The following is a 15,394-nucleotide window of genomic DNA, read 5'->3' on the forward strand; positions in this document are numbered from 1 at the left end:
CTTCCTGGGCCAAGCATATTCAAACTACCACAGTGTGTGCGTGAATGTGTGCCACATTTGGGTGGGCATCCAAGGATGTGGCATTGGCTACCATGGAGTTGGAGTCAGAGATGATTGTCAGCCACCAGATATGGATTCAGGAAATTGAGTCTGGTTCTCTGGAAGAGCAATTTGTGCCCTGTGCAAACATGAGGACCTGAGTTCAAATCTCAAGCACCCCTGTAAACAGCTACCTCTGGCCACATCAGTGACTTGAGTGCTGGGGGTGTTGAAGAGGGAATCACTGGGGCTTGCTAGCTACCAGCCTAGCCAATGGCCTGGCAAGAGTGCTCAGTGCCCTTATTCTGTAAGCTGTCCCACATACAACCAGGGAGGGTGAAGATGGAAAGATGGGGTAAAAGAGAACCAAGTGGAATGATAATTGTGCATTGGAGTGCTGCTGCAGCTAAATCCATTACTTTGTGTGCTAAGAAAAAAAAAATTATTAAAAGGTTTAATTAGGGGCTGGAGAGATGGCTCAGCAGTTAAGAGCACTGACTGCTCTTCCAGAGGTCCTGAGTTCAATTCCCAGCAACCACATGGTGGCTCACAACCATCTGTAATGCTACTCAGTGCCCTCTTCTGGTGTGTCTGAAGCACAGCAACAGTGTACTCACATACATAAAATAAATAAATCTTAAAAAGGAAAAAGTTTAATTAGAGGCTGGAGAGATAGAGATGGCTTAACGCTTAACTGCTCTTGCAGAGGACCCAGGTTTGGTTCCCAGCATGCCCATCAGGAGGCTCCCAACCATATGTGACTCCAGTCAAGGGATCCATTGCTCTCATCTAGCCTCTACAGGCACCTGCAGTTATGGCGCACATAAACTCACACGTGCAAGAGCATGTGCATGCTCGAGTGCCGCAGACCCTCTTGGTCCCTTGTCTGCGTGGAACAAGTCTCTAGTGCAGGTGGGCAAGGAGTAGGCGGAAATTGACAGACAGACTCGACACAAGGGAGTGTGGATCTGAATGTAATTTGTCAAATCGAGCATCAAACTTTTTATACAGAAGAAAATAGGGAAGTTGGGTGACACACCGGCTAGGTACAAAGAGGTTACTGGGTTCTTACACAGAACAGAGGAATACAAACATGGAAGAACTGTCAGGAACCAACTGGGATAAAATTCAATGCTAACAACTAGATGAGTATGTCAGCCTGCAGGTAACTCTAAACTCCAGAGGTGGACATGGGGTTCCCCAGAGCAAGCTGGCCAGCCATATCAGTGGGCTTTGAGTTTGATTGAAGGCCTTGTCTTGAGTAGCCATCACTATCTTTCTTGTAACTTGGGTTAGGTTTTGGTCTTTCTTACCCCGCTGCAGAACAAGACTGACTGGTTAGGTTTTTAATTTTTTTTGTTGTTGTTGTTTCGATTTTATTACTGTTGTGTTGGTAATGGAGGTTGTGTTGCCTGTGTGCTATAGCGTGTATGGAGAGGTCTGAGGACACTTTGATCTTTACATGGTGGCGTTCCAGGTCTTCAAAGAGAGTTTGAAGATGCCTCCTGGCTGTGGACCCTTCCTGCCTTCCTTGGCAGAGAGGAGACAGGTAGGGGCTGTCTTAGCCTCCATCCAATCCTACCAGGCCTGTTCAAGTGCCAGGGGAGTCAGTGGCTGCAGTCTTAAGCTTGGCAGGTCACTGTCAGGCTTCAAAGCAAACACTTTACCTACAGAACCATGTGGCACAAGCTTTCGCTAGTGCGTTCACGGCTCCCAGGCTGTGTGGGTAGACACCAGTTCAGGACACTATGGAACGTGAAATTCTGCTGTTGGCCACTGCTGGGTCTAACTGATATTCCAAAAGAGTATTGAATAATGTGAACAGGAGCTAAGGGGTTGACAACGTTATTAAACCCTTTAAACCTGTGATTGGTGATGTTTCCCAGTCCTTTAAAGGGGCGGAGGATGGAGGTCGGGGTGGAGAGAGGGGATAGATGTCTAAAACTGGTACAGGAAGGGGGCCTGCTCAAGGTTTATTTCGGGGGTGGGAGCAGCATTGTTTTGTCTTTTTAAAAAAGCATTTGTTTTATGTATATCTCTGTGTGGGTGCATGCATAGCATAAATGTGTGCAGAGATCAGAGGACAATTTTAGGGAATTGGTTCTCTCCTTCCATGTGTGGTTCTGGGGATCAGTATGAGGCAAAATAATTCCTAATAAAAAGAGAATTACCAAGGCTAATGGTCTAATTGGATATGGTGAGTCTCCTGTCAGTCTATGAGGGGAAAAAAACCCAAGGCCAGGAACAGGAAACTGAAAGTGGAGGAGGCTGGGGTGTGGCAGGATATTGCCACACCCCAGCTCTCCTCTTACACAACAGCACACTATCTCCAGATCTCTTTTAGGAATCGAGCTGTGGATGACAGCTGGCTGCAAGGTCCCAGAGGCAGGACTTAGAGCTCCTTACATTACTCCCTCAAACCTTTGCCTAAAACTCTAGTGCGTGTGGGAGGCACCACCCAGCACCTGCTGGGTAAAGGGTTAGTTTGACACATTATTTAATTTTTCTCCTGTACAGTCTGTCTTCAGTCCTCCCAGGCTAATGAGCGACTAAACTCAAGTTCTCTCCTCCTCTTTCTTCTTTGCCATATGTGTGCCAAAGATGAATTCTCTTGATGTTGATTTTGGAGCCTGTACAGGGCAGTCAAGGCGTCCACACAAGTCGGCTGGGGAGAGGAGCCGGAGGAGGAGGAAGGCACAGTGCTCATCAGTAACATGTGACAAAGGAGTCATTGTTTCTTTTACCCAGATCCAACTTGCACTTCAGCTTCCCAAACAGGTTTCTACAGAAATCCCTGCTGCTCTTTGTTAACCATTTGCTGGCTACTTAGGGGTGACTACATGGAACTGCCAGGCTCCCCAAACCTTTATGTAAAATAGTTTCCAAAGTGAGTTCCCAAAGCCAAGGCCGTCTCTGGCCACATTAGAAGGGAATGGAGGACATAAGATGATTATTGCGCAATATTATTAAGAGGTCAGTGTGAGGGGTTGGGGGGGGGGTGGCGGGGGATGGGTGTGTGTGACTCTGTGGTTAAGAGCACTGGCTGCTTTTCCAGAGGACCTGAGTTTGATTCCCAGCACCTGCATGGAGGCTCACAACCATCTGTTGCTCCAGTTCCAGGGGATATAATGACCTCTTCTGATCTCTGAGAGCATCAGGCATGTAAGGGATGTACAGACATACATGTAAACAAAGTTCACACACATATACAATTTAAAGAAGGTTTTAAGGGGTATATTTGGACGAATGCCTGACCATTACCATCTTGGGACAGGAGCTGCCATAGTGACTAAGCAGAGACCCCAGCTTGTGGCCAAGCAAGGATATAAGCAGAACCATATATAAAATTGAGGGGGCTGTTAACCTTTTTCTGTTGGAAACAAGGGAGATAACTTTGTAGATAGCTGCCTTCCTAGAGGTCATTAGCCCCCACCCCCTCCCTGCATGCAGCCATTGACAGATAGGATATATAAAAGGAAACCATAAACCAGGGGTAGTGGGACTCGGGAGGTGTAGCCGCTTGAGGCTATAGCCAATGGTTCATTGATTATTACTCATAGGCTGAACTTTTCTGAGTCATTTTCTGAGTGGTTGGTACTATTCAAACTTGGAATTAGAATGTGGTATGCTGTTCGTTTCTGTTCTTTTATAAAGTGTCCTGACAGGAGAAAGCCTCTGGGTGGGAGGACTTTATTCAGTTTTTAATTCCAGGTTACAGTTATCAGGAAGCCATTGAAGTGGGAATTTAGAATAGCTGGCCATGCCACACAGTCAGAAGCAGAGAGAACATACAGGCTCCTTTGCCTGCTCAGCTGTCTTTCCACTCACAGAATGGCAGACCCCCTGCTGAGGGAGTTGAAAGCCTGTCTACGTCCACCATCCAATCCAATGGAGACAGTTCCTCATTGAGTCTCTTCCCTTGTTACTCTAGGTTGTGTCTAGTTGACAGAGTTATCACGACACCCGATGTTCTGAGTGGACTGGAGAGCTTGTCCCGGGACGTAGCATGTTTGGGAAGGTGGCAGGGAAGCAGACTGTTCCCACCATCAGCAGTGAGATATGCTGCTGAGTACAAACTATTGCCTAAAGGGAGAAACTAACAGGAAGGGGATCTATGAACAGCAGTATCCGCTCTATCAGCAGATAAAGCATGAAAATTAAAGAAAACAGAAGATAAATATGCTAGCTCACATTCTACAGCTGGGAGGGTGAAAAAAAAACACACACACACACACACAAAAACCCCCACAAAAAACAAAACCAAAAACCACAGAGGGCTAGAGAGCTTATCCTAGGATCCAAAACCATGGAGGCCTTGGGAAGACAGATACAGATAGTAGGGAGTCAGGAATAGGAAGAGTAGATGATTTAAAAGTTTGACCCTTAAGGAAGAAAAATATCTATAATTCAGCATTAACAACAACCCTATACAAGGAAATTTGGTAACCCCAAAGCATCCCTTTCTGGTCTATTAAAATTATGGGGAAACTTTATGCATGCTTATGGGAAGCCCTAGTGGTGTGTCTGCAGGATGTGAGAGTGAGTAAGTGCTGAGGAGGAGGTTAGAATACCCCGCGCATCCCTCCACTGTGTTCTGGTGAACTTTAAATGCCAATTTGACACAACCCAGAATTTCAGGGGAACAGAATCTCAACTGAGGCGTTATCTACATCAGACTGACCAGCGGGCATGTCTCCAGGGAGTCTTCTTGATTGATGATGCTTTCTTAGGCAGCACCATCCCCCTAGGCAGGAGGTCCCAGGCTGTATTAGAAAGCTAGCTGAGCATTAGCCACACTTGCCAGTCAGTAAGCAACATCTTTCATGGTCCCTGCCAAACTTCTCTGGGTGTGAAGCGAGTTCCTTTGTCATATGTGTGGAATAGCAAGCAGGCAACATGGACACATTCATCTCTCATGACTGTGGACATGACGTGAGCAGCTGTCTCAGGCTCCCGCCACCGTGGTTTCCCTCTGTGATGGACTGACCGTACCCTGGAATTGTAAGCCAAATAGACTTTCCCGTCCCTACCTTGTCTTTTGGATAAAGTGTTTTATCTCAGCAATAGAACAGAAACTAGAACACATTGCTGGGGTGATTTGCAGCATCATGAGGGAAATCCATCTTTCAAGACCTTCTAGAGAGTGGGTCTTGAATGTGCATAGCTAAGGTGGTGGGCCATGAACAATAGCAAGGTCTCAGAGTGCACAGTAATCAAAAAGTAATTAGGAATCAAAAGGTGCAGTGCCTTTAAGCTGTTCCTGGCAGTGCACACTCTGGCCTCGTCACATAACTAACTCTGCCTCAGTCTTGGTTCTGATCACCACCCTACCCTACACACCTACCTACACAGCAAGGAACAGCTGTCTGTAACTCCAGGCCCTGGGATCTGATGCTTCTTTTGGTCTCCAAAGGCAACACACACACACACACACATATATATACATACACACACACACACACACACACACACACACACACGGTACACAGATATACATGCAGGCACTCCCATAAAATAAAAATAAAAACTTGGTATTTGAGTTGCTGAATTAAATCTTGACAAAACCAAACGACTGCTCCAGCCGGGGATTTAGTTGATTAGAACACACGAAGCCCTGAATTTTGTGGTCAGCACTGCATAAATCATGCATTATGGCACATCCTCAACTCCCGAGCAAATAGGAGGCCAACCTGGGGTACAGGAGAGACCCTGTTTCAAAAAATAGACACCAAAACAAAAACAACAAACAAAAAAATAAACACAAAAAAATTGTTAAGTGAATTTGGGCTTGGGATTAGGGCCTGTGTTTTGAATGGCCTTAAATATACTTCTATCATTTTGTCCCATGTGATTATATAAAGAGGCATTCTCAGTACTGATGACTATAAAATCAAATTATCAATAGCTATGAAAAACATCGAAGATGCTCTGTGTTCTTCGGGATCTTATACTTAGCCAATATTTAACCATCCCCCGACTCTTCCCCTGTCTGCTTTTAGAGAGTTTCTCCGGTAGCCCGGCTGACCTTGAAATCACTTTGTAAATAAGGATGCCTTTGAACTCCTGATCCTTGTGTCTCGACTTCTCAACTGCTAGGATTACAGGCATGCAACAGCATACCTACCTGACTAAGTTTAAATCTCTTTAAAATAAGCATGGTGTATAGAAATTTGCTTTAATTTTTAATAACTTGTAAAAGTTACATATGTATATCAAATAATACTTTTTGTTTGTTTGTTTGTTTGGTTTATCAAGACAGTTTCTCTGTGTTGCCCTGGCTGTTCTGAAACTCACACAATAGACTAGGCTGTCCTTGAACTCAGATCCATTTGCCTCTGACCCACAAGTGTTCAGATTGACGGGGTGCGCCACCACCACAGGACAAATAATCTGTTTTAAAATAAATTGTTTTATTATCAGTGTTTGATTTGTATAACTGTTTTATACTCCCCAAAGCCTAAGGCCATGTAAAAATATCTTGGCAGAAAAGAAGTCGTAAGTAGAGAGTTTTAGAAGCCTTGCTTTAATGGATTCGTTTATATTCCATATCCATGATACTTTCCTGTCCCATGGGAAACTACAGAAGAAGGCAAGTCTTTGCTGGGAATTGGGAATGAGGGAGGCAACACCTTATGCACAATCCCATGGTCCAGACTGGACTGTTTTTACAGTACCTGGGAGATGCTGATCCAAAAGGGCCAAAAGAATGGCACCAGGCACGGTGGCTCACTCATTTAATCCCAGCACTCAGGAGGCTGAGGCAGGCAAATCTCTCTGAGTTTGAGGCCAGCCTGGTCTACACAGTGAGCTCCTAGCCAGCCAAAGCTATATAGTGAAAGTCTGTCTCACCAGGGGCTGGAGAGGTGGCTCAGCAGTTAAGAGCACTCACTGACTGCTCTTCCAGAGGTCCTGAGTTCAATTCCCAGCAACCACATGGTGACTCATAACCATCTGTAATGGGATCTGATGCCCTCTTCTGGTGTGTCTGAAGACAGCTACAGTATATTCATATACATTAAATAAATAAATAAGTATTTTTTAAAAATTGCACATGCCTTTGGTTACAGTGATGATGCACTGGTGGGCACAGCTCACGTGGACCAGGGAATCAATGTGGACCTGCCTGGTCATGCTAACCAAGGACACAGGCTCTCAGTTAGCTGGATTCACTCAGGCTGGGGGCACAAAGAGAGAAATGACAGAAACCTTGATGAGTGCGGAGGCCTTAGGGCTGAGCATCGGTTCCTGTTGATGGTGGGAGGTGAAGTGACAGCAGATCTCTTGTGTTGCCATACTATACGGGATGTGTGACTGGAAGCCCCAGGTTGCACTGCTACTCCTTACAAATGTGATGTTTGAGTACTTGGTAATGAAAGAAAGGAAACTAAATTCAAGACTTTAAAGCCCTAGCCAGAAAGTTTATTCAAGGTCCATGTCTCATGTGACTTGCTAGTTAGGGGGCTTTTTGGGCTTAGAGCAAAGAACAAAGGCTGTAAAGCCATCCCAGGAACCAACTAGCCTTTGAGATAAGAGAGGCACACAAGGACAATCTCTGGACAAGCTCAAGATGAGTAAGGGACCACTTGCTGATATGTTTTGGGTTTTAGCCAGATGTCCTGCCAACCAAGATAGACACCCTCCCTTTAGAGTTACTCTCTGATGTTTAAATTGCACATTTGTGTGTAACTGTGCCAATTCTTCCCCTACCCCACTCCTTTCCTATATAAACCCCTAACTTTTGAGGCCAACATCCGTTATCTCCTGTGTGGGATGCATGTAGGTCCAGAGCTCCATCATTAAACTGCCTCATGTGACTACAGCAAGATGGATTCTCGTGTTTCTTTGGGTGCTCTCTCACTCTTGAGACTAGAGTGGGGGTCCCCGAAAGGGGGTCTTACAGTCACAGTTGGTGGAACTCTTTGGGGACATTAGGAGAAGCAGCCATGCTGGAAGAGGCGAATCACCAGGGGTGGGCTTTAAGGTTTCCAAAGCCTGCTGAGCCATTTTTATTCAGCATTCTCTGTCTCATGCTCCTGGTCAGCTACTGCTCCAGCGCCATGCCTGATTGACTGCTGTCGCGTTCCCTTCCATAGGGTCACAGACTCTAAGCCCCCAATAAACTCTTCTAAAAGTTGCCTTGGTCATGGTTGTCTTATCACATCAAGGAGAAAAACAACCAGACAGATGGTGAACACCAAACAATAGAAACTGCTATGGCGCTGTAACTCCCTGCCATCCTCAGAACATTTACAAAGACAATATTGTTTGTCCACACACCTTTTATTTTTTAAAGGTTTAATTTTATGTATGTAGGTGCTTTAGCTGCATTCATGCCTACATTCATGAGACATGAACTGTTTGTTACTAGTAACAGACACCTGCCATGTCAGTGCTAGGAATTGAACCCCGGTCTCCCTTGTGCCTCAGGTCCAGTCCCAGGCCCCCAGGGATTTTCATTCATTCATTCATTCATTTATTTATTTATTTATTTATTTATTTATTTATTTATTTATTATATGTAAGTACATTGTAGCTGTCTTCAGACACTCCAGAAGAGGGAGTCAGATCTCGTTACGGATGGTTGTGAGCCACCATGTGGTTGCTGGGATTTGAACTCTGGACCTTCAGAAGAGCAGTCAGTGCTCTTACCCACTGAGCCATCTCACCAGCCCCCCCAGGGATTTTCATGCCTTCTGAGGCCAGTCAGAGGTCTGGAAGCTCTTGCTGCCTGCAGTAGAAGAGATAACAAGGCACACAGAGGAGACAGAGAGGATGTGGCAAGAGGAGATTATGGGCTGGAACAAATCCCAGCTCCATCCTGAGAGCCTCAGGGACAAGGGTGTCCCCTGCCCCTCTCTCGCACTTACCTAGAACATGAGCATAGCATCCTTTTACACCTGTGAGAAGAAAAGCCATGAGAGACCAGAGAAACACCAGCCCTAGGGAGTTCCCGGAACTGACAGCTGACCCAGTTGGAGACTGCAGCAATGTGGGTGTGGCTATGTTTCCCATTAAGGAGCAGAGCACACTGCAAAAGGAGGCTGAGAGAAAACTCAGACCCTGCCCTTTCCTACCTATGTGTCTCCTCCTCTTCATCACAAAAGCCACCACAGCTCCAAGGATGATCACAGCTCCAAGGACAACCAGAACAGCTATGATTACCATGTTGGAGACAGTGGATGGAGGAGGCTCTGGGAAGGACAGGTACAGGAAATGAAGGTGAGGGTTATGATCCCAGCTCTGAGCCATGACCAACTCAGGGTCTGCAGAAGGCTCCAGCTTTCCCTGACCCCAGTTCAGCACCCACACCCTCCTTACCCCATCTCAGGGTGAGGGGCTCAGGCAGCCCCTCATGGTACACATGGCATGTGTAATACTGCTCCTTCCCAAGAGGCACCACGACAGCTGCCCACTTCTGGAAGGTTCCATCCCCTGCAGGCCTGGTCTCCACAAGCTCCATGTCCTGGGTCAGCTCCTCCCCATTCAACTGCCAGGTCAGGGTGATGTCAGCAGGGTAGAAGCCCAGGGCCCAGCACCTCAGGGTGACTTCATCTTCAGATCTAGGGTGATGGGTCACATGTGCCTTTGGAGGGTCTGAGGGAGAGAGTTGAAAGGATGAGGCATCTTGCTTTCTTCTGGGGACTCAGCAGTGTTCATGTGACCGTCCTGGGGTGGACAGGAGGACTGCGGTGGGATTATGGTGTCCATCATCTAGACACCAGCTAGAGCACCTGCACCTGGGAGGATCTGCTCTTAGGGATGCCTTAGGATGTGAGCAGGACAACATGGACAGGAGGCTCCAGGTCTCTGCAGACTCATGGGAAGGGCTTCTGGTCCTGAGCTGGATGAGGGCCAAGAGATTGAGAAAAGCTGGAGTCTGACTATAGAGACACTGAGTAGGGCAAGGAGGGAGGCCTGAGAAAGAGCCCCCTCCCCCCATGGGTCCAGGGCCATTGTCGAGCCTGATCTGCTTTTGTTAAGGATTAGAATCCCTACAGGGGAAAAGCAGTTTTGGGAGTCCCTCTCCCTCCTCCTCCGCGCTGTGCCCGCTGAACAGCGTTCTGCCCCTGAGGTTATACCTCAAGGATTTCCCCCAAACCGCAGAGGAAAAGTGAGGAGAGCTCTCCAGGGCACCTGAGCGCTGCAGTGTCTCATTTCCCAGCCGTAGGTATCTATGGAGCCACTCCACGCAAGGACCTTGCAGGTATGCCCTCTGTTGGTGGGCCTCATCGACTGCCTCTGACTTGTGCTTAGAGATCTGTGAGGCTATGTCATTCGCGGTCCAGGAACGCAGGTCCTCGTTCAGGGAGATGTAATCCTGGCCATCGTAGGCCTCCTGACAATACCCGCGGAGCAGGCGCCCATCGGGCCCCACGTCGCAGCCGTACATCCACTGCAGCGTGTGAGATTCTGGAAGGGATACGCTGATGAGCGCCACCTGTGGCCACTTTGCCCAATGTTAGTAGATATCTCAAAACAAAAGAGAAACAAAAGTACAACCCCAAACCTAAGCAGAACTCTGCGGGGGCTTTTTTGTCTGAGGTTCTGGGTAGGCGTTTGGATGAAACTTTGTCTCAGCGGGTCAAGATGACCCAGGCCCGTCTCAGGGGACATGGAGTGATCATAGCTGTGATCCCAGCCGCACTCACCGTCGTTACTCTGATTGTAGTAGCCGAGCAGGGTCCTCAGGTTTACTCTGAAGTTCCTCCCCATGTCCCTGGCTTTCCAAGTCTCCCGCTCCCAATACTCCGGCCCCTCCTGCTCAATCCACCGCGCCCGAGGCTCCATCCTCGGATTTTCCGCGTCGCTGTCGAAGCGCACGAACTGCGTGTCGTCCACGTAGCCGACAATGATGAACCGGGGCTCCCCGAGGCCGGGCCGGGACACGGCGGTGGTGAAATACCGCAGCGAGTGTGGGCCTGGGGGCGGCGCGCGGTGAGACCCCGACCTCCCCCAGGCTCAAGGTCCCAGGTAAAGGCGGGGGAGGGACTAGGACAGGGCGGCGGAACTTGGGGTGCTGCACCTCCGCCACCACCACCCTCCCGCTTTTCCTCACAGAGTCTTTTTCGCTCCCAACCCCTCCCCTCACCCCTCCCCTCACTTACTACTCTGGGTCGGGACTGTGGCGCTGACCAGCAGCTGAAGCAAGTGGGCAAAAAGCAACATCCTCACCCCCTGGGTCTGTGAGGAACCTGAATGAGGACTATTCCTGTTGACTTCGTACTTTGAGACCTCTGCGTCGCTGATTGGCTTTTAGAAAACTAGGCGTCCAACAGAAATGAGAATTGAGACTGCATCATTTGTGTCTTTATGAAAGAGAAAGCAGTAGGATCCCTTTTCATGACCTACAGCTTTAACTGGGACTATCTTCTCTGGCACTTGTGTTCTTGGGCAAACTGTTTTTCCAAGTCTTGTTGCAGAGTCTGTGCAAGCTTCGACTTAGTTAATTAGTTAATTAATTAACTTTACATCCTGACCACAGTTTCCCCTTCCTCCTTTTCCCAGTCCTCCCCCTCCCCTCTTCCCTTCTCCCTTTCTCTTGCAAAAAGGGGAGGTTTTCCAGTGGGTATCAGCCAGCCCTGGCATATCGAGTTGTAGTTATTTTTTTTAAAGAATTATTTATTTATTGTATGTACATTTGTATACTGCAGCTGTCTTCAGACACACCAGAAGAGGGCATCAGATCTCATTACAGATGGTTGTGAGCCACCATGTGGTTGCTGGGAATTGAACTCAGGACCTCTGGGAGAGCAGTCAGTGCTCTTAGCCGCTGAGCCGTCTCTCCAGCCCCAAGTTGTAGTTATTTTATAAATCATGTTTATATGTGTGTTTGTGTGTGGATAGATGAATGCAGTGCCCGAGGAGGACCAAACAGAGCGTCAGATCCCTGGAGCTGGAGTTTCAGGTGGTTGTGAGGTGCGGTGTGAGGGCTGGGATCTGACCTCAGGTTCCTTGCATGATCTTAGGTATAAGCTCTTAACAGCTGAGCCATCTCTCCAGTCGCAGAAGGACTCTGTTTAGTACTCTGCTCTGTGTAAACACGAAACACTATAACTATACAAGTGGCAGTTATTAGATGGTTGATTTTAATGTAACTCCACCATGGGATGTTTCTATCTCACTATGCTAAAACCACTGGGTCATCAGAAAGATAAATACGGTACATATTCACTTATATGTGGATATTAGCCATGAAATAAAGCAGCCAAACTACAGTCTTTAGACCCAGAGAGATTAGGCACAGAGGAAGGGACACAAGGATCTCCCTGGGAGGGAAAGTAGGGTAGGTTTTATGGCTGGGTTGGTGCCGGGGGTGGGGGTTACACAGGAGCGGGATGAACAGGTGGGGGGAGAGGGGAGAAGAGGTTGAGGGACAGAATGTGGGGAGAGACAGCTAGAGCTGAGGGGCATATGAGGGGCACAAGGGAAACCCAAAGTAGTGGAAACTTCCTAAAATATGAAGCCTTTAAATAATGAGGGAGTCAGAGCCCCTACTGGCCATCTCTCACCACCAAAGGAAGCTTCCAGTACTAGAGTGTAACTGGGTTACATCCAATAGAGTTAGGGACACAGAATGAAACTAACTGGGTTACATCCACTTGAGTTATTGACCATAGGGTTCTTATGGAAATTCCCAGACAATCCAGGCTCTCCATAAACTGACAACAGGACCCCATTTCTGAAGACAAGCCCTCTTCTGGCCTTCAGGCATGCAAATAGGCAGAACACTGTGTACATAATAAATAAATAAATAAATAAATAAATAAATAAATAAATAAATAAAATTTTGGGGAAAAAAAAAAACTTTGACCTGATAGGTTCTTGCTCAGTTTTGAGATGTTTGAAATAAACCAGGTCCATAGCCAAGAAAGTTGCCAGGTCATTTGTATGTCCGCTGTTTCTAGCTGAGGATAAATGAAGGGCCTCACAAATGACAGGCAAGCACTGTACACCTGAGGCTCAGTGCTATGTGTGGACTTGGCACCCATGACTTTTTAGGTGTCACTGAAAAACTGGAGAAGGTGGGCTTCTGATGAGAGAGTTAGGTTGAGGAAGGCAGCATTTGACACATACCTCACTGGCCCAAACTGGATTGTTTACAGGACCTGGGCAAAGCTGATCAAACAAGGGCCACAGGAAATGTATGCGGCTCTGGTCACACTGCAGGATGCAGTAGTGGGCGTGAGCCACAGTGGACTTGGGAGGCACCTGAGACCTGGCTGGTTTGCATCTCCATGGTAACCAGCTACAGGGGCTCTTCCAGCTCTCTGAAGCAGGTGCCTTGGAGAACCCTCGGATCCAGTTAGGGGAACTAGGAAACACATGGCTGGATCCTTGCAGAGCAGCAGTGCCAGGAGAGAAAACCAAAATCAAAACCACTGATGGTGGCAAGTTTATGAAGGGTCTAAGGTTTAGAGGCAACTCTTACACATGGTGGAGCACAGAAAGTGGAAGGTACTTCCCTGGGGATGTCTACATCACAGCCTGAGGACCCGGTAGTGTGTGACAGGGACAATGGGGGAAGATAGGAGCAATTTTATCTTCTATACTATGAAGATTCAGTTGTTCTCCATACTGGAGAATCTGCGTGTGTATGGTGCAAATAGGGTAGCAGATAAACACTGTTAGTCATTTGTTTGGTTTTCATCAAGCACCCACACAGGCCAAAGGTTCCTGCTGCAGGACACTGTTGACTAACTAGGCGGGACTAAACTCTGGAATGACCTCTGTTCCCTCCTCACTGTCTTTGCAGCTGGTGGTGGTTCATCTCCTGGCTGGTGGAGATGAACTGGAAGGCAGTTTTTAGGGTATGCATCTGTTGTTGCATTCTCAGATGTGATCCTGAGAACTACACTCTGCAGAAATCAGAAAGACAATATACAGAAAGTGGTTGAGGCCCAGAGCTCATGCTCCAGCCTTAAAGGACTCCCAGAACGGGGTGACTTTGTTTTTGTAAGCTTGTGCAGCTTATGGGCACCTCTAAAGCCTTTTCAGCCAGGAGCAAACTGCCACCTGGTGGCCACCCTGAGAAACATTTGTTTCTGCCTGCCTCTGGGCTGTGTTGGGATGAGTTCTCTGTTCAAAGTTCATGGTTGTGTCCTGAACTGTTATTCTTTTATTTTATTGCTTTATTTAGTTCTTTCTTTGTTTATTTCTTTCTTTCTATTGTGTAGACAAGGCTGACCTGGAATTCTCAGAGATCCACCTGCCTCTGTCTGTCAGGTGTTGGGATTAAAGGTGTGTGCCACCAACATCCATCAAGAAACATTAATTTTATAGACATAACACATTTTGAGTTGTAAAGAGACCTGATTGTAGGGTGAGTGACCCCATTATCTTGTAACAAATGGCATCACCTAACGCCTGCCACAGTGTTAGTCAGATGGCAGATACTTCAGCTGGTCCACAAGAACCTAAGATTTCCAGTTGTCAGTTCTTAGGTGGGTTGTTGGTTCTCAGATGGACTCCACAGTGTGCTGGTAGGACCAATATAGAATCAGCCATCTTTGCAGTTAACAATGTATTCTCAGAGCTAGCCATCCCCATGACTTTGTGGAAACTTCTTTCCTGGCCCTTTTTCAATATGTCAAAGTAGGATTTTTATTTCGTAGAGAACAAAACAGAGATGTGGTATTGAGCTGTTGTAATAATGAGTCTTACAAGTACATGCAAGAATCGCACCTTGTAAATAACTCAAGATAGGATCCTTAGGACTGGCGAGATGGCTCAGTGCATAAGAGCACTGACTGGTCGTCCAGAGGTCCTGAGTTCAAATCCCAGCAACCACATGGTGCCTCACAACCATCTGTAATGAGATCCGACGCCCTCTTCTGGTGCGACTGAAGACAGCTACAGTGTACTTATGTATAATAGTAAATAAATGTTTGGGCCTGAGCGAGCAGGGTTGACTGGAGCGACCGGGACCCGACCTGAGTAAACAGGGCTGACCGGAACGAGCAGAGGTCCTAAAATTCAACTCCTAACAACCACACGAAGGCTCACAACCATCTGTACAGCTACAGCATACTCACATACATAAAAATAAATAAATAAATCTTTTTTTTTTTTTAAAGATGGGTTCCTTAACTCCAAGAGTTAAGCCAGCAAGGGGATTTAGAAAGGATATTTGTAAAACAATCCATTAATTTACCATGCAACCTTGTTGTACATGGTAATTTATACAGACTTTTCCACTCAGGCATTAAGTGTAATCTTGTCAAGACTTGATTTTCTATTACCTTAAAAAATATTAGGGGGCTGGAGAGATGGCTCAGCGGTTAAGAGCACTGACTGCTCTTCTGAAGGTCCAGAGTTCAAATCCCAGCAACCACATGGTGGCTCACAACCATCCGTA

General features: G+C 47.1%; 1 protein-coding gene and 1 long non-coding RNA gene across 2 annotated transcripts in view; one reads left to right on the forward strand and one right to left on the reverse strand.

Annotated features, from left to right (window-relative positions):
• Positions 1–15,394, forward strand: part of A930015D03Rik (RIKEN cDNA A930015D03 gene) — a 43,671-nt gene that overhangs the window by 26,961 nt on the left and 1,316 nt on the right. The gene's annotated exons all lie outside the window — the stretch shown is intronic.
• Positions 8,513–11,237, reverse strand: H2-T23 (histocompatibility 2, T region locus 23). Its single transcript, NM_010398.3, has 7 exons — positions 11,145–11,237; positions 10,689–10,958; positions 10,174–10,449; positions 9,358–9,633; positions 9,114–9,230; positions 8,907–8,936; positions 8,513–8,767 (listed from the first exon to the last, which is right to left on the reverse strand). The coding sequence occupies exons 1-7, from the start codon at positions 11,203–11,205 to the stop codon at positions 8,724–8,726; spliced, it is 1,074 nt and encodes a 357-aa protein (NP_034528.1). The 5' UTR covers positions 11,206–11,237; the 3' UTR covers positions 8,513–8,723.

The sequence above is a fragment of the Mus musculus genome, chromosome 17 (genome assembly GCF_000001635.26).
Source record: "Mus musculus strain C57BL/6J chromosome 17, GRCm38.p6 C57BL/6J".
Lineage (NCBI taxonomy): Eukaryota > Metazoa > Chordata > Mammalia > Rodentia > Muridae > Mus > Mus musculus.